At 37.6% G+C, this 23,868-nt stretch overlaps 1 protein-coding gene across 3 annotated transcripts in view; it reads right to left on the reverse strand.

The window, feature by feature from the left end:
• The window catches only part of TRAM1 (translocation associated membrane protein 1), a 30,785-nt gene that overhangs the window by 6,429 nt on the left and 488 nt on the right, over nt 1–23,868 (reverse strand). For 2 of the 3 annotated variants that reach the window (XM_029924038.1, XM_029924041.1), the window contains exons 2-10: nt 16,961–17,024; nt 15,305–15,426; nt 15,066–15,182; nt 13,560–13,618; nt 11,746–11,830; nt 3,744–3,814; nt 3,538–3,642; nt 2,584–2,727; nt 2,072–2,232 (exon numbers count right to left, since the gene is read on the reverse strand). In XM_029924038.1, coding sequence (XP_029779898.1) covers nt 2,072–2,232; nt 2,584–2,727; nt 3,538–3,642; nt 3,744–3,814; nt 11,746–11,830; nt 13,560–13,618; nt 15,066–15,182; nt 15,305–15,426; nt 16,961–17,024 — 928 coding nt within the window. The remainder of the gene's footprint in view (nt 1–2,071; nt 2,233–2,583; nt 2,728–3,537; nt 3,643–3,743; nt 3,815–11,745; nt 11,831–13,559; nt 13,619–15,065; nt 15,183–15,304; nt 15,427–16,960; nt 17,025–23,868) is intronic. The other variant, XM_029924039.1, reaches the window with a different exon arrangement.

The raw sequence follows: 23,868 nt of genomic DNA on the forward strand, positions 1-23,868 counted from the left end.
TTCAACCCTCATGTTGGGTGTGGAGATTACTTAAAAATAAAATCTTAAAAAAAATTCATATGGAAGTACAAGGGACCCAGAATAACTAAAGCATGAAAAAGAACAAAATGGAAAACTTACATTTCCTGATTTCAAAACTAACTAGAAAGCAACAGTAATTGAGACAGTGTGGTATTGGCATAAGAACAGGTATACAGATTTAAGAGAATAGAATCCAGAGCCCAGAAATAAATTGTTACTTTTTGATCAATCGATTTCCTCCCCCCAACCAAAAACAAGCTATTTATTTATTCTGCCCTGTAAGCACTTGATCAACTGATTTTCAGCAGGAATATGTGCAACTCAACAGAGAAAGGTTAGTCTTTTCAACAAAGGATGCAGGGGACAACTGGATATCATATATAAAAACAATGAATGTAAAATGGTGCAACCAGTTTGTAAATCAGTTAAGCAATTCTGCTGAATATGTTAAAAACACAGTTAACCATAAGACCCAGCAATTCATTCCTGAGTATATACCCAAGAAAGCAGAAACTTGTACGAAAATGTTTACACCAGCATTATTATCATAGCCAGAGAGTGGAAACAGCCCAAATGCCCATCAACTCATAAATGGATAAACATAATTTGGTTTATCCACACAATGGAATATTATTTGGCCATAAAAAGGAATAACACATTAGTATATGCTACAACATACATGAACTTTAAGGTACATGCTAAGTGAAAGAAATCATTTGCAAAAGATCACATATGATTCCATTTATATGAAATGTCCAGAAAAGACCAATCCGTAGAGACAGAAAATAGGTAAGTGGTTGCCAGAGGGAGGGGGAGGAAGGGATAGGAAATGACTGCCAGTGGGCATGGGGTTTCTTTCTGGGGAGATAAAAACGTTCAGGAATTAGACAGTGGTTCACGAACTTTGTGAGTATACTTAAGAACCACCGAAACCTACACTTTAAAGGTAGAACTTTATGGTATGATTTATATCCCAACAAAGTGGTTATTAAACATTACTGAGAGAAATTAAAGATACTCTAGGTAAACAGAAGCATACGTCATGTTTATGGGCTGAAGTGCTCTATTCTCCCTGAAATGATCTATAGATTCACTGTAATTCCAATCTGGTATCTCAGCAGAAGTTTTTTTTGAGGGGGGGTGAAAATCAACATAGATGTACAAAAATTTATACGAAGTACAAAGGCCCAAGAATTGTTGGAACAAGGCTGAAGAGGACAGGATTGGAGGACATAAACTATCAAATATGAAGACATATGAGAAGCAAACCAGAGTTTATTAAACTGGAACTACCTGTGTCACAATTCCAAGTATAACACCAAATGAAAGTTCAAAAAAATTATTTTAATATCAATGCCTTTTCAATCAAAATATAGAAGGAGAAAAGAGGGCAAATGCAGGCTCAAATACAAAAGATCAAACAATCAGAAGTTATAGAAAGAGCTGTTCCACTTGGGACTAAAGGGCAGATGGGAAGGGGTTTTAAAGACATTTTGTTTTGGGGGCGCCTGGGTGGCTCAGTCGGTTAAGCATCCAACTTTGGCTCAGGTCATGATCTTACAGTCTGGGTTCAAGCCTTGCATCAGGCTCTGTGCTGACAGCTCAGGAGCCTCGAGCCCGCTTCAGATTCTGTGTCTCCCTCTCTCTCTGCCCCTCCCCTGCTTTCTCTCTTGTCTCTCAAAATAAAAATAATAAAAGTCAGTAAAAAAATTAAAAGAAAAATAAAGATGTTTGGTTTTTTGAGTATTAGTAAGATGCCTGAAAGCACAACCACCACTCTCTAGGTTAGTTACTTGCTACTAAAACAGCCCATATACACTAGTCTAAATGGAAAACTTGGGAAAGAAAAACTTAGCGGACAGCTTTTCAGGGGAATAACTAACCCCTGGCAATCAACAAACTGTAGAATGAGATTAAGTTTTACTTTGCCTCTAATTTTGCTAAAAAGAGTGTTAAGATTTTCTTTATAAGAATTTAAATCTTAATAAGTTTATAATAAGTCTCCACAACATTTTTTTAAAATGTTGTCCACTGCATACTGAATACAAACCTGTTCCTTTCCTAGAAGACCTGCCTTTAGTCACTATTGGTTTCTTCTTCACAGTTGGTGCCTGGAAAGTAGAATGTTCTCTCCACCTCCGAAGCTGAAAATTAATGAACTTCCACATCATGAATGCTTGGGTGATGCAAATGGATGCCAGGACGGCAATTCTGAGGATATTAAAGTTTATAAACAAAAAGTTAAGGGTACATCAAAACAATGCCATTGAATGAAGCATTCCATCTTGGACTGACAGAATTAACTTAGTGCTAAATTCCCAAGGTAGACAAGATTATGTTAATAAATAATTATTCCATTAATAGTTAATCCCCAAAGTTAAAGAGATCCTTTAGTATTTCAATTCAGACATATGCAACCAAAACAGGTCTGAAATCAAATCAAATGAATGTGCTCGAGCCCTCCATATCTGTCTCTATTTCTTTTAAGGTGATTTCTATCATAAACTGAAAATTTATACGCTACAGCAGGACAGAGTGAGGAAAATGTTAAATTGATTGTACCTTACAGCTAACACATTGAAGTTCCCAGCACTGAAATCCAGTTTCTGATTTTCTGCTCTTGCAAGCCCAAAGCCAACAGTGAGTACTGAAAGAATTAAAGTCAGAAGTCTTCCCAAAACAAACAGAACTGCCCACAGAGAAAACCTGTAAGAAAAATGTCTTAAGTCAAATTCATAAAATTGCGAAGATATGAAAGGATTCTAATATGAACCAGATTCCTATGAAGTAAATGCATATTAAGACAGCATTTCCTATTGTTCTGCAAAAGAGATCCTGAAGTAAAACGTTTGGGATATGCTATACACTGTATCATACTCTTGGAAATACACAACACAGCATATTTAGGATTCTAGGAAGTCCAATAAATAAATAAATAATTTTTATTTAGCTGATCTCTTTTTTAAATATAACTATCATTGGTGATCCTCAAAACTACTGGTACATAAAAAAAATTTCAAAAATACTAAGCAAGACAAAAATTATCCTGTTAGCAGAACACACATTACTGTTTAATAGGCCTAGTTTTACATTTTTCCCCTATAAGTCATAGTGCTCTAATTCTGTTTCAGTCCAATTTTCCCACTGAAATGTCTTACTATCTTATATAATCTATTATTTTATTTTCTTCTTCCCTTCCCTTCTTCCCCATTATCACTTCCTTATTATTCCTCCTCCAAAAGAAAAACATACATTAAACAAAAGAAAACCCCAAAACTCTTCAAAATTACAAGTTCCAATGTAACATCTGCCTAGCTAAGACAAGACTCTATTTTGGAAAATGAAATACCATCCTGAATTGTAAAATTGTTTCATTTTACTTAAAGCTACTCCTGACAGCTTACAGAGTGACGTAACTGCCCACAGCATGGAGCTCCTGCCAGGCACCAGCACGCTCCTTGACAGCGCAGGCCCTGACTTCAACTGCACAAGCAGCAGAATGGCTAAGCAACTTACCCTTTCTGATACTTTTCGTCACTAAAATAAAACAGGCGGGAAATGTGGAAAAGAAATTCAACAAAATAATGCAGCACCAGAAGAACGAGTCCTAGATGATTCAAGCTGTTAAAAGAACAGATTTAAAATGTAAAGATTAATTATCAGACAGATTAGCATACTATCTACCCAGTCCATTTATACATCCAAGCAAAATCCCAACTCACTTTAAAAGATAAGCTCCAGCGATGTGAAAGAGGTAAAGACCAATGTAGACAAGCTGACGAGGAATATCTTCCTGTAAATGGAGACGCATTATAGATTAAAACATGCGGACACATCTCCGCTCCTGGGCAGCGGTGCGCTGGGGTGAAGAACGTCCTCTCGGGGCACACGTGCGGCTACTCGGCCGCTCGCCAGCCGTTCTCCGCCCACCCACACGGCGCAGCAAGGCGTCTCACCGTCCTTGGCTTCAGCTGTCTCACCTGGAAAACGGGACTAAATACTTGGGTCTGCCTGAATCAGAAGAACTCAAAATCCCTTCCAGTGCCAAGACCTATGGTTTCTTTTTGTAATAAACATTTATTAAATGACATAATATTGGTAACCACAACGATGTCCTTCTAATATTAAAATTTCTATGTTAATAGCAGTAGAGATGTTTTTTATCTAAAATAGTATTCATATTTTTTAGCTCAGGCCTTTTACTGTGCTGGTATAATCATTAAAACTGAGGATTAAAATTTTATCTTCTCACTTAGGATACTACCAGGTTATATATTCTTTCTCCTTTAAATAACCCTGTAAGCCACATGTACAGATTCTACTTTTTGCTTTCTTCTTTCTTCAACAATCCCTAGTGACCTGATTATCTTAAAAAGTGGTTTTAAAGAAATGTGAGTCAAGGGATCAAGAAATCAATTTAGGAGGTAACACTAGGATCTTCTAAAATAGGGAATAAACTAGAAAATACTAGAGTGTACAGTACATTGCACAGTTACATGAAAATCTTATTAGACTTCACACACATATATACACATTAAATTATAATATAAAATCTGATTTTTCATCTTGAGTTGGAGTCAAAAATGTCGGTAAAAACTGACAGTGTTAAACCCAAGAAATACTTGTTAATTAATAAAATGCATGTACTTCTCATTTCTACTCTCCTTGGCTTTTGCTCTTTTCCATATATATGTATGTATGTATATGTATGTATACATGTATGTGTGTATATATACATATGTATACATGTATCCACATAAAACACAGTTGTAACAGCCTGACCTATATACAGTATAAAGCTATATTAACTGGTTAGTACTATTCATGTACTACAGCTGCTAGTTACTATTTTTTAAATGGTGAGTCGATGGCAAGTGGACTGGAACCTCACAAACCTCATCCCTGCCTTCTAGTACAGTTGAGTGCAGGTCTCTGTTGGCTCTCTACATTTCAGGAGTTACTTCCCCAAATCTTCAGAAAAAGAACAAAGATTTTACCCTCGTAGTTTTGAAACTGAGAGCTCTTCTCTAGTAAGAATGAACAGCACAAAAAGCAAGAGTTAGAAAGGGGGGCTAAGGCAGTCGGAGCACCACACGCAGCACACGTTTTGGGACTGTCAGGGAAAAACACAAGACAGAACAACTTTACAGAGGTTCTTCCATTTGGAGAGAGAAGGATCTCTGAAAAGGAACTGTCTTAAAATTTTATCCACGTAATTTTCAAACTTCCAATGAACTATCCCTTCGTACACAAGGAGAGGGAGAACAACGTCAAGACTAACATGCTGAAATTCAACCACAAGGGAACCTTTTTATGCTCTTACAATAATTTTAGAACTGCTCACTTTGTAGGGTTATAAATGTAATTTCATATGCTATGCATAGAGGTGCCACTAAATATATACATGATATACATGTTTCCTAAAGTGTGGTGTTTACAGCACTGTACAAAACGATTTTAGATAGTATGCAACAAAATACTTTTAACTACAATTTTAAGTAAAATATTTTAAGTTAGAGCAAGTGGCATGTAAATGACTTGCTATGGGAAATACTGCCATATTCCTTCAGATGTGTTCATCAATGCTCTGAATTTCTGAGGAGGGAAGAGACCACGGACACTCTCAATACTTGTAACAAAAGCTTTGTAGTTTTTAAATTGCTGACTGGACACTAAACTCATTTTCTTACATAAAAATTCGTGTAACTCAATATAACTAATTTTCTGGAATAATGGCAGATAAATAGAATCTAATTTCTTAGGGGCAATTAAAAATATTTAATTTCTAAAAAATATTTATTTTGAGAGCGCGTGGGGGGTGGTGGGTGAGAGAGAGAGAGAGAGAGAGAGAGAGAGAGAGAGAGAGAGAGAGAGAATGAATCACAAGCAGGCTTTGTGCAGTCAGTGCAGAGCCTGACACAGGGCTCGATCTCACAAACTGTGAGGATCATGACCTGAGCTGAAATCAAGAGCCAGATGCTGGGGCGCCTGGGTGGCTCAGTCAGTTAAGCCTCCGATTTCGGCTCAGGTCAGATCTCACGTTCGTGGGTTCGAGTCCTGCATCAGGCTCTGTGCTGACAGCTAGCTCAGAGCCTGGAGCCTGCTTCCGGTTCTGTGTCTCCTTCTCTCTCTGCCTCTCCCCCTCTCATGCTCTGTCTCTCTCTGTATCAAAAATAAATATAACATTAAAAGAAAAAAAAAAAAGAGTCAGATGCTTACCTGACTGAGCCACCCAGGTGCCCCCAAAAGATATAATTTTAAAGACAAAACACACATTTAAAAAATATCAGTTAGTAGAGAACCTAAGCTGCTTATTTTTCCACTTTTGGACAAATCTAAAAACACTATTATAAATAACAAACTACATTTTCATTAGCTGTTCCATTCTCTTATATTTTGTCCTTAAATCTCAACCTAATTAGGTAAGTAAGGAAGGTTATAGCTGCATTACCTGAGGAAAAACTCCCATTTCTTTCTTAAATTCAGGTTCAACTTTGCATTTTAATTTTAGCTTTGCTAAAATAAGTTGACCAACTGAGTCAGTAACGGAGAGTAAAATGTCATTACCAGATTCCATCTTCACAACCATAAAATGTCTAGGAAGAGCTTTTACAATAGTTTCTACAACTTTCCAAAGGCCAGAGGATCAAGAAATCTTTTTCTAAATAACACTCCCTTCAGCTATATACAAACTGACGAGTGTCTGTAAAGCTATGCCTGTACACGCAAAGTCCGACCAGAGAAAAAGTAGGGATAAGCGAGTGACGGGGGCAGGATACCACCACATGGAGTGGTGGAGACTCCTGTGAACTGCAGAACACTCACTCTACATTAAAGACACTCCCATATCCTTTTAAAATTACAAAGGCAATGGGGATGCTATAACCTGATTTTTTAAGTGAGGAAGTCTACCTCTATTTCATTTAGAACATGGCTATACCAGCACCCCTGTTTTAGGCCAAACTCCTCCAACATTCTTTAATCCTTGTGGGGTTACAGCCCCCTGGCACAACAACCCTGCCCACACCATGGGCTTGGGGGTTACATGTTTCTGTGGAGTGAGGAGAATGGGAAATGGAGGCGGCTGGGGGAAGCCTGGCCATTTTGGTTCACTGGCCACATCACAGATTCCAGTTAGGCAGGCAGCATGCGTTCCAAGAGCAATGATCATTGTTCTAGAATCTAGTGTCTACCTGAATTGCTGAAAAAAGCTGTTTTGACTTCTCAAGACATTTTTACACATCATCCTATAATATTATTACATAAATAAATGTTTTCTACCAGGAGCCAGAAATGAGGTTTTGTTTGTTTAAAGATTAATAAACTTCTTTCATATTTGAATGGAAAAAAAATATAATGAAAATGAATTACCAGAAAAGTTTTATCAAGTTCTTATATATCCTTTTTAAAAAATTTATTTATTCATTATTATTTTTTAATGTTTTATTTATTTTTGAGACAGAGAGAGACAGAGCATGAGTGGGGAGGGGCAGAAAGAGAGGGAGACACAGAATCAATCGGAAGCAGGCTCCATCCAGGCTCTGAGCTGTCAGCACAGGGCCCAATGTGGGGCTCGAACCCACCAACGTGAAGATCATGACCTGAGCCGAAGTTGGAAGCTCAACCGACTGAGCCACCCAGGTGCCCCAAGTTCTTATATATTCTTAATGCTAATGTTTAGTTTATATAAGAATGATTTCATTCTTATGAACGATGACTTAAAATTCTAATAGTCTCAATTTTTATGGAAAAATCTAGTAAATATAGGACATTAAATCAAAACAAGTTCTAAAATTATAAATAACTTCAAGTAACATTTTCAGTTGTTATTCCAACATCTTTTATTAAAAAGATCAAGTATATACTTCAGTAAAGTTCTATTTTTATAAGAAAGTGCTTAACTATACTGTACTAAAAACTTGACTTTAAATGGAGTATCATAAATATGCCCAAATACAAGGCAAAGATTTCCCCCCAAAGCACACATGAAGCTATTTCCTGTTTGTGTCTTTTCAAGGCTCTTATGTTACAGGGATCTACATAGATTATTTTGAACAACAAATATATGTTTGGGTAGGTTACACAGCCTGAAAAACCTCAACTGATGTTATTTCTGAGTGCTTACAGAGGTCTAGCAGAGGAATCAGTAAGGGGAAAAACAGGATTCAAAAAGTGGCTCTAGTGAAGCATGACAGGTATGAACAACAAAGTCGCATGCGGAAAGTGTGAATATAACCTCCATGAAGTGGGAATGGGAAAATGCATTCCTTCTGATTTACAATATTTCATGTGGTAATGCAATATGCATGTATTAACTAAACAAAATAAACTGAATATCGGAAATAAAATATTTGGCTATCTCATCCAGACTTCCCTGAAAGTTCATATATTCAAGTTAGCTGAGAAATTACATTGTTAATCTTCTTATAGGCAAAATGGAGTAATGTTTATATGGAGGCATACATGCTGTATGGAATTAAAATATTCTCCTCAGGAGAAACGGAGTTATTTGTGACTAACATACCTCTTAAACTGCTACTAACAGTGTTCCTTCCTTTCTTCATTTCTTCGTAGAATCAGTTAAAACAATTACTGTACTAGTTTCTTCCAGTAAAGAGTTCTTCCAAAAATAATCTTCATAGAGTAAATTTTAAGAAACTGTTTAACACATATGCAGCTGTTACTTTCAAATTATGTTAATTACTTGAAACAGTTACTTTCGACTGTCATATGTAGGTGTTAAAAATAGTTTCAGTTAAGTTCTAAATTATGCAAATTATTCCATAAAAATTAGATTGCATTTCTGGAGAAATGCCATCTGGCAGGAACTGATAAGGAAAGAATTTTGAAAACTAAAATGAACAATTACTTTGAAATGTCCCTCTTTATTTACATGGTCAAACAACAAGACAGAGACATATGGATTAATAATGAATCCCAGGCGGATTATGTCCATGGGTATACAAGTACATACATGAAGAAAGCTTTAAATATTTAAGCCATGCTACTAAGACATCTAGAAACTATGATGTTCTCAGCAATATTGCCCAACAGAAGTTTCTGCAATGATGGAAATGTTCTCTATCTCTGCTATCCAAATGGCCAGACAAGTAGCCACACATGACTAAATGAGCACTTATAACAGGGCTACGTGTGGCTCAGAAAGTAAATTTGGTTTTTAATTGTAATTACGTATTTATTAAAAATTTTTTTGTTGTTATTTATGGGGGGGAGGGCCAAAGAGAAAGAGAGGGAGACACAGAATCCAAAGGAGGTTCCAGGCTCTGAGCCTTCAGCACAGAGCCCATTGTGGGGCTCATGAACTGTGAGATCATGACCTAAGCCAAAGTTGGACGCTCAACCAACTGAGCCACCCAGGCGCCCTAATTGTAATTATTTTAAATGTGGCTAGTAGCTTCTGTTTTGGATAGTGCAAATCTAGGACATCTGTCATTCACATTAGGTGCTTAAGGAATACAGAGGGCTTCTGGAAATTGTGAGCCTAAGAATCTTACTTTAACACAGTTATTATTATTTTTTTAAGTTATTTTAATTTTGAGAGAGATAGTAAAGAGTGCACAAGCAAGTAGAGGGCACCGAGAGAGGGAGAGAAACCCATGCAGGCTCCATGCCGTTGGCACAGAGCCTGACGACAGGGCTTGACGTCACAAATTAAACCATGAGAGCATGACCTGAGCTGAAACCAAGAGTAGGACGCTTAACCAATTGAGCCACCTGGGTGCCCCTTATCTTAGGTTTTATGGATCTTCATCCTAATCCTTATGATTAACGTTAACTAGCAAAACATTCTACTTGATAAAATAAATCAACGTAAAAAGAACTTCTTTCGAGACAGAGTGCATGAAGTCTAATTTGGTGCTGTTTTCTAATAATAGCAGACAACAGCATGACAGATGCTCTTGGTGACAGACACACAGGACACAAAAAACAGACACAAAACAGTAGCAAATCAGGTACCTATACTCATGGATTAACTATTTGCAGTACATACAGTAGTAAATGTGGCTTTGGAGAAGGCAGAGATAAAATGGTCCCATTTCACTTCTATCCTGAAAAGTTTCTCAAAGTAAGGGGGTTTTAAATACAAAAAATGTAAATGTATACATAACAAATAGTATAATGAATCCTCATGTGGCCATAACTAGCTTCAATAATTGTTAACCCAGGACCAAACTTGTTTTGTTCATATTCCCACCCATGTATCATTTCCTATAGGAGGATTTATAAAATAATCTCTCCCTGAGAAGGGCAATAAGAGCATTTGTATAGTTTAAAGGTATTCCCAGAAAAAAAGAACTGATGTGCTGGGATCACAAAATTAGAGAGTATCAGTGCAAATGAAGACCAAGGAAAGAGGTGCCTGGGTGGCTTAGTCAATTAAGCGCCGACTTCGGCTCAGGTCATGATCTTGCAGTCTGGGAGTTCGAGCCCCGTGTCAGGCTCTGTGCAGACAGCTTAGAGCCTGGAGCCTGCTTCTGATTCTGTGTGTCCCTCTCTCTGACCCTCCTCAGCTCATACTCTTTCTCTCTCAAGAAAGAACAAACACTAAGAAAGGAAGAAGGGAACAGAGAGGAGGTTGTATGGACCACAGAAACCCATAGAGAACAGGTGAGGAGCTGTACTTTATTTTTTGAGAGCGCATGAGTAAGAGGGAGAGAGAGAATCTTGGACTCTGAAGTCCCTACTCGGGGCTCGATCCCACGATCCCAGGATCATGACCTGAGCTGAAATCAAGAGTCAGACGTTCAATTGACTGAGCTACCCACATGCCCTGAGCAGCTATATTACAGTTTAAAGCAACAGGGAGCTGGTACAGGTTTGAGAGAAGGAAGGGTTTAATGAAGGAATTAAAATTTACTTTGTGGACATCTGACTTCAGGAGTACTGAGGATAAAACAGAAAGAAGGGTACCGCACACTGCTCTGGTAGTTATTTGTCCACGTACAACAGACAATCATCTCTCCCACATGCTAAGAGGTATGCTCCACCCATTTCAGGAAAAGCTTCACCACTGACTGTGTAACTCTGGTTTACCTTATTTTATACTGAATTTTTCACTGGGCCTTAACAGACAGAACTGTTAGTTGTAGAATAATTTGGTTAATCCTTTTTTTTTTAAATGTCTTTTATTTATTTTTGAGAGGCAGAGAGAGACAGTGCGAGCAAGGAAGGGTCAGAGAGAGAGGGAGACACAGAATCTGAAGACAGGCTCCAGGCTCTGAGCTAGCTGTCAGCACAGAGCCTGATGCGGGGCTCGAACCCATGAACCGTGAGATCATGACCTGAGCCAAGGCTGGGTGCTTAACCGACTGAGCCACCCAGGCACCCCAGATTAATCCTTTTGTCTCATTTGTGAAACTCCTAAGAGTATCAATAATATAAAACTAATGTCACATTTAAAATTTTTAATTTTAATTTATTTTAAATTAGCACTAATACAATTTTAAGACAAGCGATTAATGTGTCACACATTAAAGACTCCGCACTAAGTTAAAAGAGGACAGAAGGTTCTTATCAAGAGATACGTGGGGATATTTAGTCTCTGAGGACAGAGGGGAGATGGGACAACAATGGAGGAAGAGCTGAGGTGGGAAGAAAAGAGGGACGTTACAGACATGAGGAAATGTTTAATTCTAGAGTGACATTTCAAAAAAAAGGAAAATATGACAATACAACTTTTAAAGTTACAAAATCTCAGCTTACTTTTTTGGTTTTCTGGAAGTAGAGTTCAGGAAAAGCATGAAACCAGTAAGCCAACTGGGCTATGTAGAAAAACTTCATTTGAAATCTGCACAAGAAAGCAAAAAATATCTTTTAAAGCATAGTATTTTAAAGAATAACGTAAAACACTGGAGATCAGGGTGGAGCTCCCTTCAGGTTATCATTTCAGGTCCCCCGCAATACTCTGTACCCCTCTAACGACTCCCCAGAGCCCCTTGTCTATTAGCAAATTAGTACCGATTAGTATGTCATGTTAGCTACTGAAAACCTAAGGAACATGACCAAGGGAATCAGCTCACAGACCTGTAAGGTTTCATCAAAAGGAAGGCAGGAAGGGCAAAGAGACAGACACAAAAGTGAAGGTGTGTAGATGAACCATCACCCAAAACTGGTATAATCCCAACTATAAATATCCCCTGGATTTTTTCTTAAGGAAACTACCTGGTTGGAACCCTGACAGAGTCTCAAATGAATGAATGGAGGCAAACTAGGATTAAAAAGAGGAATTAAGGCACAAAAGTTCCCTTGGAGATAGATCTAATCAGTCTAGAATCAATAATCTCTTGACATTATACTCCTCCAGTCCTCCTGCTTTCTCTTTGTTCTCCCTTCTTCTCTTCCAGATTTCTACAGCAGAAAACACAAAGCCAACTGGGAATAATTTGGGGGGAGGGGAGATATAGTCCCATACGATGTCTATTACCCTATTCCAAAAAGATCATTGAATTAATATTTTTAAAAAATTTTTTAAATGTTTTATTTATTTTTGATACAGAGAGAAACAGAGCATGAGAGGGGGAGGGGCAGAGAGAGAAGGAGACACAGAACCGGAAGCAGGCTCAGACAGGTGCTGACAGCTCAGAGCCTGACGCGAGGCTCGAACCCACAAATGTGAGATCTGACCTGAGCCAAAGTCGGAGGCTTAGCCGACTGAGCCAGGTGCCCTGAATATCATTTTTAAAAGTCAGAATGACTCAGCAGTGTGGGTATTACTGCTGGACTTTAAAGAAATGTATGGATGGCCATGTTTTTCCCTTCGTATCTTTCTCTCCAACCGTCACGTCCCAGGGCATTTACTGAACACTGTCCAGGTGGAAGCACCTCCTTACAGCCTGGCGCAACAAAGGATATATAATATAGAGATATTTCCTACTTCTGTCAAGGTACACAGAGTCTTGGTGGGCATGGATACAGTATAACTTACACAAATGAGACAACTATAGAATGTTCAAGACAATATTGAGATATTACCAAAATACACCAAAATGACAAATTCAGGAAAGCAAAAGACAACACAGCCTAAAGTAGCAAGGAAAAGTATGTGGAATACTCTTACTAGAGTGGGGCATGAAGAATGAGTCATTTAGCGAATGTCTTTGCAACACTGGGCTGTTTCACAGGACACCTTGGGCGCTAGGAAAATAGAAAAGAGACAATCCTCTTACAGTGTAAGAGGATAAGAAAGGAAAAGAATAAAAAGAGACTGGGGTAAAGAAAGGAGCAAAAGTATGGAGAAGATGGAGAACTGACACGTAGAAAGGATGAGGGAAAAGGGAAAACAAAATTAAATTACAATTACTGTTAAAATCAGTTTTCTTGAGCTAATGAACATGTTGGAAATATTATCATAAACATGACAAAAAGCACACATTTTTTTCTTATGGCAGCAGGACTGCCAATGACATATCTATTGTAGGAATCTGCAAAGTCCTAAAGAGAATGACGAGAATGGATTCTGCTTAAAGGTGACATGCTCATGGTCCAAAACTAGGAAAATTTTGCTAAAAGTGACTTACGTCATCAGGTTATGGGGATAAGCCCTCCACAAGATAGTTGGGTCTGAGATGTAGTTTTCCTAAGAAAGAAGATACAAAAATTAGCCTATTGAAGATAATGCAAGCTTCTTGGAAAATAAGACTGCTTTTCATTTCTTGAACATTTAAAATTTTCCAGATCAGGCTCCAAAGAGCCCCACTGAAGTTGAACATTTTAGTTATTTCTGATTCCACTGAATTGCTTATTTTAGCAAAGTGAAAATCACTGTGTAAGACATGAGGTCAAATAAGCATAATTGCTGGTCTTCAAAATTCTTTCATTTCTATAGGGTAAAAAATACATGTAGGCAAACAAACATAAAACAACCAAAACACAGTAACGGTACATAACAGAGGTAGCCGTGGCTACAGGAGAGGTGTGTTTTGTCTCGGGTAGTCAGAGGAGGGTTTCGAGAAGGCACAGCACTTGGCGGAGATGGAGGATGACGGTGCTGCCCAATTTTACAGGGTGGTGTCCACGCACCAACTGGATCTATTCAGTGAGAATTACTGTACATGTAAACAAGAAAAAAACCTCTCAAATGACTTCTCTTTAACAAGAATAGTATCCCACTGAAATTTATACTTCTATGTTTTTAAAGAAATCATACAGTAGATTTTAAGCTAAAATTACATACATTTATAAAGTATTATAGAAACAGCAGTATAAATGGAATGACCCTTGGGAAGATTGAGTTTTAGTATATTTCCAGCATTAAATATCATACACTTGCCTGTTTATTCATCTTTAACATGGTACTTAAAAGAATTATGTGTCCTGACAAACTCAAAAATATGTATACTCTGGAATCCATATAAATTTCAGAGGTTGTTAAGATTAATACTGGTGTAGATACTGCCTTCTCCCTCATTAGTTAGAATCATCCACTTAAAGGTTTTGATAGCTGTAACTGAAAAGTTATACAACCTTTTAAGTTGCTAGGACAATACCTGACTTTTTTTTTTTTTTTTAAGTAGGTTCCACACCCACCTTGGAGCCCAACTCATGGGGTTTGAGATCAAGACCTGAGCTGAAATCCAGAGTCAGGCGCTTAATCAAATGAGCCACCCAGGAGCCCCCTCAGACTATTTTTAAAAGAGGAAATGACTGGAAACATTACAACTCGTGAAACTCACTAAAAGTATCACTGACCTCTTACTCTTTATGCTAATAGAGTTATCTGCAAATGATTACAAGATATAAAATCAACATTCAGACTGACTAATAATGAATGACTTTCCAAAATATTAAACAGTGTTTGGAATTTCTTTTGTATAAAAATGAATCAAAAGAGAAATTTATCGTTGAAACCTGATTTATACTAGTTCAAACAGAATTCATCATCTTAGATCAGAACAAAAATAGAAGCGGGATTTTCTAAGGTTTAGGATTTGCTTACAAGCATTAAAAATAGGACATCATTTTTGTTCTGGGTATATAACATAAATACTTTGAAAAATGAAAACTTAAGCACAGTATATACTTACAGATATTAGAATGAATGTGCCCCAAATACAAGAGAAAAGGTAGAATGCACTAAGCTGACCAGATTCGTTAAACTTGCTGTGTTTCGTTTTGGAGAAGTGCATTCGCCTATTAATTTTCTAAAAATAAAAACAACCATTAGTAATTAAGAATATATTATAAAATATATTTAATATATGACTACCATAGTATGGAGAGCTAGTATTTTTCAAAGTGTAGATTTCTAGGATTATATACTTACATCCAAAACATACTCTTGAATTATGGCATGAATAATTATCGCCACTAGCATGTAGAAGAAAACTGTAGCCAAATCTTTGATACCATAGTAATAAACGGATGCTGATTCAGTAGCTTGTTCTTCTGAAGGCCAAAAAGGACAGGACACACATACACAAAAATATACATAAGATTATAAAAACAGCACTAAGTACAACATAGTTATGGAAACAAACAAAAGAAGACTAATAACCTAATAAGTAAATCCTATAGAAACATCATAGGTAATTTGCTTTTAGACGTCTTGAGTCTTAAGAACAATGAAAGTTGAAGAGACTACCTAGAAATCTAAGGCCTCAGAAATTACTTACAAAAAACTTGACACATGTTAGTTACAGCCATCAAAGACCCTGTTTTTGAACAGGGAAAGGGAGGCCATGCCCAGATCCTTGGAAAGACTGTAAAATTGATAAAATCCCAGGTAGAGATCAGCTTATACTTAGGTTATATCAAAGTTATATTTAGCCTATTTGTCTGTCTTTTCATGGAATTTTTAAACTTTCTACTTCATTTCAAACTAAACACTTCATTATGATTCTGATGGGAAACTGATTTAACCTATATATGAATTAGTTTTGATCTATAAGCAGTAGAGATAGAGGCAACTGCTACTTAAAATTGTTCTTAATCCTTGAAATTGTTGTATTTTTCAAAACAATTCTTAATCAAATACTTGTGAATTGCTATAGCTTGTTGTTACCAAGCTTTACGTTTATTGGAACAACTGGAGGAAAGAAGCATTATTCTTCTCTGGCATATTCAAATTCCAAAACAACTTTGTGATTTTGAGTGATCTGATATCTAAGTCACTAAATCAAATATGGTTGACCCTTGGTTGATCCAACACAGGTTTGAACTGCGTGAGTCCTCCTACCCGCCGATTTCTTTCAAGGAATATACTACAGAACTGTAAATGTACACTCTTGTCCTTATGATTTTAGTTACATTTTCTTTATTTTTAAATAACACTTTCTTTTCTCTTAGCTCACTTTATTATAAGAATGCAGTGGATAATACATATACAAAACGTGTTACTTGTTTACATTATTAGTAACACTTCTGGTCAACAGTAGTCTATTGTAGATAAGTCTGTGGAGACTCAAAAATTATGTGGATTTTTGATTGTGCAGGGATTAGCCAAATACCTTCACCCATCCTAATTAACTGTATTACTGTATTCAATTTAATCAACTTCTAATAACAACCTGATTTTCACATGGCCCAATTTAGGATGTATGGCTGGCTCAGTTGGTACAGCAAGTGACTCCTGATCTCAGGGTCATGAGTTAAAGCCCCATGTTGGGTGTGGAGCCTACTTAAAGTTTAAAAAAAAGAAAAAGGAAAGAAAACTTTAAAAAATAAAGCCTGAAAGTGTAGTTTGGATGCTATTATAACTCCCAGAGCTTATATAATAAACATTAAACACATAAATTCCAATCTTCATCTTATCTATAGGGTGAAACCAACAAAAACATTTCTTGCATTACAAAATCAAAATAATGTCCAGCCTAATTATGAATGAAATCTATTAAAATTAAAGAATTTTGTATTCATGAAAATCTCCAAGTTTGTTCAAATAAGCCCTTCTATTTAAAGATTCTAACAGAAAACTACCTACCTGTTGCAGGGAGGGTAACATTGTACTGAAGAGTAACAAAAATGATAGAGGCTTTTGCTGTTATCTAGAAAGAAAAAAGAAAAGATCAAGTCAATCTGTGACCTTTGTCCCAAACAGAAGATCAGGGGAGAAAACCATTATAGGTTCGCCCCAGATCTAAGAAGCAAGGGCACCTAGTTCCTGCGGCACCATGACAGGCACAACTGGAATTCCTGATCACCGAGGAGTTGAGGTTGGAAGTGAACATAATTCACCAGAGAGCGCTGCAGTTTAGATGAGTCTGTGTTATTCCTAACTTTAAGATTTCAAATGGGACACTGCAGTTTCAGTAAATAGGGATTTGACAAAAAAAAAGATTCTCTGTACAATGAACAAAGTTCCTATCAAGAAAAAACTAGAATGTAAATTAATAAAGAAAAGAAACCACAGTTACCATGACAAAATGAATCAAAGGTAGGGTCTGTGGTGTATGTGTTTATCTCCCACACATCTGGGAGAGTTAAGTGGTCAATAAATATTTAACTGACCTGACTACTAGTAAAAGTGAAGCGGTCAGAACAGAGAAATGGAAAGCTTCTTCAATATTTATAGGCACAAAGTACTGTGCTAGACAAGAAAGGATGACAAAGACGAATGATACAATTCTTGATGACTCGCAACACAGTTGGGTCAGGAAGACAGGTAAGCAAACTGTTATAATACCACAGAATCAGTGCAAACAGGGAATCAAGATAAAGAATGCTTTTTTTCCCCCCTGCAGTGGGGAATGAAGCAAAGGCCTCTCAGAGAATGTGGTGTAGAACAGGCTCTTGTTGGAGACAGAAGTTCCCTAGCCTCATAAAGAAGGATGAAGAGGGCAGTACAGATGAAAGAAGAGAAAGCACAAAGGTTAAGTAGCAGCAAACATGAGGCCTGGCATGGATACACAGCAGTAAGCAGTAGAAAAGCCTAGAAAACTTATCAAGTGCTAAAAACTAAGTAGTTTAGATTTTATTTTGGAACAACTGGAGAATTATGAAGTGGGGGAAGTTCACTTGTGTTTTTTAGAAAGATCACAGATGTAACCTAAGTGGTCTCTCATGCCTCCGATCCATTCACCACACTTCAACCAGAATCACCACCTTTCCCCATGCCAGCCATCCCCAATCTCCCGCCTCAAAATACTTCACTAGATTCTCATTCTTTCTAGGATAAAGATGGTCTTTAACGCGGCCCATACAACAATCCGTGACCATTCCCTTCTCCTTTCCAGCCTTACCTCAGACTACTGCCTCCTGCATTCCTCTCGTTACAGGGTCTGCACAAGTTCCACCTGAAACCCTGTTGAAAACCTTCCCCCTTCAGATCTCAGTTCAATCACACCTTTTCAAGGAAGCCTTTCCTGTCACCTCCTTTGTTAGATTATCTCAGAAAACTATGTTCCTTTCTTTCAAAACACATACTCTTGGCGTGAAAATATTACTAATTTCTGTCACATTCATTGAAAAGTAAATTTCATAAGAGCTGGGACCATACCTGTTTCTTAACTACATTCTAAGAAGCATCTAAGAAATTCTTAGAGCCCAGCATGGGGTCTGACCCATAATAGATGATTGATAAATGTTGTTGAATAAATACACGATAAAACATAAATTGAAGTACACAAATCAAATGTAAAACTTCTGCAAGAGATCACCTGAAAGATAGTAAGACCTGACGTAACATAGTGATAGTAGGACAGAGGCAGATTAAGGCCTGGGGAGCAAGAGGGAAGAGTCAAAGATTATGTATGGACACTGACAGCTTGAACAATCAGGTGACAAGTAACACTAGTAATAAAAAGGTGGAATACAAGAGGAGGCGCAGATTTTGGAGAAAAGAAGAAAATACTGGGTTTCAGATAAACTTAGATTTCCATGAGATACACAGGTGGAAAGACCAGTCAGTAGGCAGATAAGCCTACGCCTGGAACTCTGCAGGGAGATCCTTGTTTAAAGACTTGGGAGTCTCTATTTACAGGTAGTAGTTGAAGCTGTGGGGGTACATAAATCATCTCCAGAGTGCACAGAGTTTGTAGAGAGGTAGGACAACATCAGAGCCATGGAGTAGGCAGAGAAAAAGCTGGTGGCAAAATAAGAAGAAATGATCAGAGAGGCAGAAAGAGAACGAAGAGGGCTTGATGCCCTAAAGCCAAGGGGAAACATTTCAAAAAGATGCGGTTATAAAGTCAAAGTTTCAAAAGAGACTTGGCACGGAAAGAAACAATGGACTAGACAGTTTAAGAAGTCAACAGTGGTCATGGCTTGAGTGATCCCAATGAAGCAGTGAAAGTAAAAACCACATATAGTGGACTGAAGAACACAGGAGAAAGAAAATGGTATCTAGCAATAGATGCCAGGTCAAGATTAATGTTCTTATGATGAGAGAGACTGAGTTTGTGTGGGGGCAATTAAGATGGCGCCAGGGAAAAGGAATGAATTCAACATATAAGGGGATAATGGCTAGAAAGCTCTCACAGGGAATGAAATGTAAGGATAGAGCTAGAAGTTAGTTTTGAACAGTTTTCTTCTCAGAGGGGGAAGAAGTAGTGATGGATGAGACAGATGAGTTGAAAAGTGAAGAAATTCACATCTAATAAACTCTTAATTTCCCCGTAGGGGGAAAAAAAGCAACGCCATCTGTTAAGCGTAATTGGGGATTTGGATGATGAGTATTTATATTGTTCCTATAGAGAAAGGAGCTGGCCAGGGAAAAGTAAAAAAGATCACTGGGTGTTACTGATGTCTGAAATTAGAAACCTTTGATTTGTAATATGATCTATCAGCACAAGTGTAGGACTTTCTCTGGCAACCCTTAGCATTCCACGAATGGAGAAGCACAGGCAGAAGGCGCACTGGATGGCTGCAGGGCTAATATGGAGAAAGACCATCAGGGAAAGTGGGCGGAGGGCCTGGGGTGAGTGTGGACAAGTAGTTAAAGTCTACAGGAAGAAAGCAAAGCAATGAAGGGGCCAAGGCACCATAAATATTTAGACTAGGTAGAGAGTGGGCCTATGAGCAGTAGTATGAAGGAGATGAAAAGACACGTAGGTTGTGGCTGAGCTCTGTTCTGCTGGAATTCAGAATCTGGAAACAAGGCTGGCCTACGTGATAAAGTCCACAGTACGGGCACTAAAGTGAGTTGCTTAATCGTGGTAGATATGTAAAGGTCACTCGAATAGAAAAGGCCAGGAAGGCTTCTGGTATTACCATTTGGGTCATTCATACGGATGCATTAGAGCAGAATGAGGGCATGAGTTTCCAGGGCAACACAGCTTTCGTGTCATTATTTTTAATAAAGCTGATTACTAAATTTCATTTTTTGATATCTTTGTTTAGATTTCCCATATATCAGCACATAACATACTTTCACCACATACCTGTTTCTAGTTTGGAATATGAGGTCATCACTACCATAGTTAAGAAAACTCCTTAGGAGTCCCTTAAAAAGGACAAGTGAAATTCCTCAAAGGTAAGTTTAATATCAAATACCAAAAACGACAAAAATTGGATTCTCTTTTTATGCTGGGCCTCCAGATAAAATTAAAATCTGGCCTCCAGCAACTTTACCATGTGGCATTAAGTAGAGCGAGAGGAAAGATACAAACCACACACCCCAAAAAGTTTATAGAAAAAGTAAACCAGTAATCATGCTACTAGTCACTTCCAGGCCTCTTAGGCCTCACACCCCATCTAACATTGCTTTAAATTAATAATAGTAAGTTAATAGTAAGACAAAAATTAGTTTGGAATAATATATGTTACAAAAAATGTGTTATATTCAAAAGTAAAAATAACCCAGTTTATGACAGTTTTGGACTGTTATAAGAAGAGAATGAGACTTACTTAGATACATCTTAAACAGGTCCCATAAACTCTGAGGAATTATCTAATTCTGAGTATGTGATATCACGAATAGCCTAATGTTTGCTTAATCAACTGTTGGTCACCAGTTGGGGCTCAATATTTTTTTTTTTCTTGTTAAAATTATTTTGTACTTGTTAGAGGAAAGCGTGACTTACTATATTGACTGTATGCCTGAAAGATGGAGACAATTTCTGAATACCAAATTCCACTTACCCACCAGCTTATATAAAATCAAGTTCTTAAAAAATGAGACAGAAAGAAAATATTAGCATTAAGGCAAGTCATCCTTAAAAATACAACACACCTCCAAAACTCTTCCAAGATACCTACAATTGTAAATGTTCCCTCAAATCTGTACGGCACACACAAGGCAGCCTCCTGCAAAGAAGCTCCTTTCCAAAAGAGACTATTCCTCTTATCCTTGCTTGGATTCCCAAGCATTCTTATATTTTTTGATTGTTCAAAATTTCCTAACTCAAATATGACATCATTAACTATAGACCGTGATGTGCATTTTATGGACAGGTACTGACTGTGCTAAAACCATGATTTTAAAAGTTACAAGCAAATTTTGATAACATGAACATGAATGTTCCTGGAAATTAAACTTAGATTTCTCCGAAACAGTCTACTTCTTTTTCAACCTTTTTTGTATATTAATCTCTTTAGATGCTAACCACTGGATTCTACTCTCATATAAAAATGCTGCCTTCTATTTTCAACTTTGATAAATATCTAATGAATAATAATAGCTACTATTTATGGCATGACTCCTGTAAGCCAAGCACTGAACTAAAGCCATGATACACATTAGTTAATTTAATTCTCAGAGTAACCCAATAAGCCTCGTTTTTCAGAAAAGGAAACAAGTTCTGAGAAGTTAAATGATATGTCCTAGGTCACCCAGTGAGCAAGATGCAGAGCCTCAACTTGAACATGAACCCCTGTAGCTACAGGATCTATGCTGCTTCTACAGTCTATCTGTATCGATTTTTCATTTTGGCTAGTAATACAGTATCTGTTCTCACTTTATCGGTTTCACCGTAAATCCTCTTACATTTCCTCAATATGTTTATGAAAAAGGCTTAACAGGTTCTACCACAAAGACGTCAACTTCTCTATTATTTTAGCACAAATACTATATTTCTATAGTTACATTAACGTTAGTTAATTTGAGATTCAGCAGCAATTATTTTAGAAGTCAAAGAGCAAAACTAACCTCAAACTAACCTCGTTAAGCTTTTCAGATATGTAGTAACATGCATTCAAATTCTAAAACTGTAACATGTGGTAAGAAAAATGTACAATGTGCGCAAACACTCCTCTTCTGTATATTACTTTAACATTCTCTTTTGAACTAAAAACTTCTATTTAAGTCTTTGTTGTGTCTATTCAGATTTACAAATTTTACAGATTTACAAAGAGGCAAAAATCCACTCACTTATAAAAAAAAAATCACTGACATGTGGGGCAAGAAATAGGTGGTGAACTTCCCTCAAAATATGCTAAGAGGCTGTGAAATCTTTTACATAAAAGCAAGGTTATACCATTTTTAAGTGTTTTGGGGTTTTTGACATATTCCATTTCATTCAAAACATTGCAAATATGCCCTACAGGTAATATAACTCTTAAATTATATTTTTAAAGTCAGGAATTCTTACCATGTGGAGATGGGTTATGGCAAGTTTTACAAAACTGCTTTACAAAACTGTACATACCAAAGTATTACTTCAAATGTCAAAGCAGAAAATATATATACATACAAAATTCAGAAAGTGAGTACAAATGTTTAGAATGGCATTTTTAATATCATCCCTTCATAGAGTACTTTACACAACCATCAGACGCTGTCACACCATATTATCTGATCCTTGTAACAGGGGCCGTGAGAAAACCACAGGGGCTATTATTTCCTTACACAGAAAAACCGAGGCTTAGACTTGAGTCACCCCGTAGGTAAAGCAGCACGGGGCCAGCCTCAGAGACCAGGGACGTATGTTAGTTCCCTTCTAACTTTCTTTCCACCAATCGTATTACCTCCTCAGTAGCAGACTGGGTGGCATAAATACTATCAGGAATCCAAAAAATCTATCTAGGTCCACAAAAGCCTATTAGAAGAGAAGTAAAAGTAAACCAAAACGTTGTTACCTAAATAACACTTACAAAACGCACATCGACTCCATTTAAAAATTTTATTCATCTTGTTCACAAAAAAATTTATTCATCTGTCCCTGGCAGTCTCGTTCCACTAGTTTTTCCTCAAGAATTCTTAATGTACTCATTCGACAAATATTTTTAAAGCACCTACTATGTCCCAGGTACCTTTCCAGGCACTGGAAACAGACTAAGAAAACCTCAAAATTTCTGCTCTCACGGCGGTTATATTCCAGGAGGAGGGAGACAAACCAGACGTAAGTAAAATAATTAGTATATCTGATGGGGCATAGCGGCTATACAGAAACATTTTAAAGGAAAAGAAGACAAGGAATGGGCGTGTGTACTGAGGAGCGAGGGAAAGAAAACCGTAGGCTGTTACACACACGTTCACCTTGCAAAGTTTATTACCCATATTCAACAGCTGTTAAATAAGTCATCAAAATACTAGGCATGTGGGAAGAGAATTTACACACTCCTGACATTTCCATTCTCTCACACTTCCAGAAACAAAAAGAACATCATTCGGCTTCTTGGCACAGCTGTTCAGAAGTTCCATTTATGGATCAGACCTTGTTTCTTTAAGGAAAAAGCAAGAGTCACGGCAAAAAGTTCGGCTAAGTGACTGGTAACAATACCAGCTCGGGAGAGAAGAAGGAAGACAACCGGGTGCGCCTCAATGTGCCGAACTCGTGGAGATCCCTCGCTGCCCCGCGGCCACCGCCCTTCCAACAGGCAGCAGACGCCTGGCTCCGTCTGTTCCCCGTTCATCCAAACGCGGTCCTACAGGGGCCCCCAGAGGCCTGGCCTCCCTAGTGTCCAGCCCGCGCCGGTCCGACGCACTGGGCGCCCAGGGCCGGCCCCCCCCAG

Source organism: Suricata suricatta, chromosome 15, assembly GCF_006229205.1.
Source record: "Suricata suricatta isolate VVHF042 chromosome 15, meerkat_22Aug2017_6uvM2_HiC, whole genome shotgun sequence".
Classification (NCBI taxonomy): Eukaryota; Metazoa; Chordata; class Mammalia; order Carnivora; family Herpestidae; genus Suricata; species Suricata suricatta.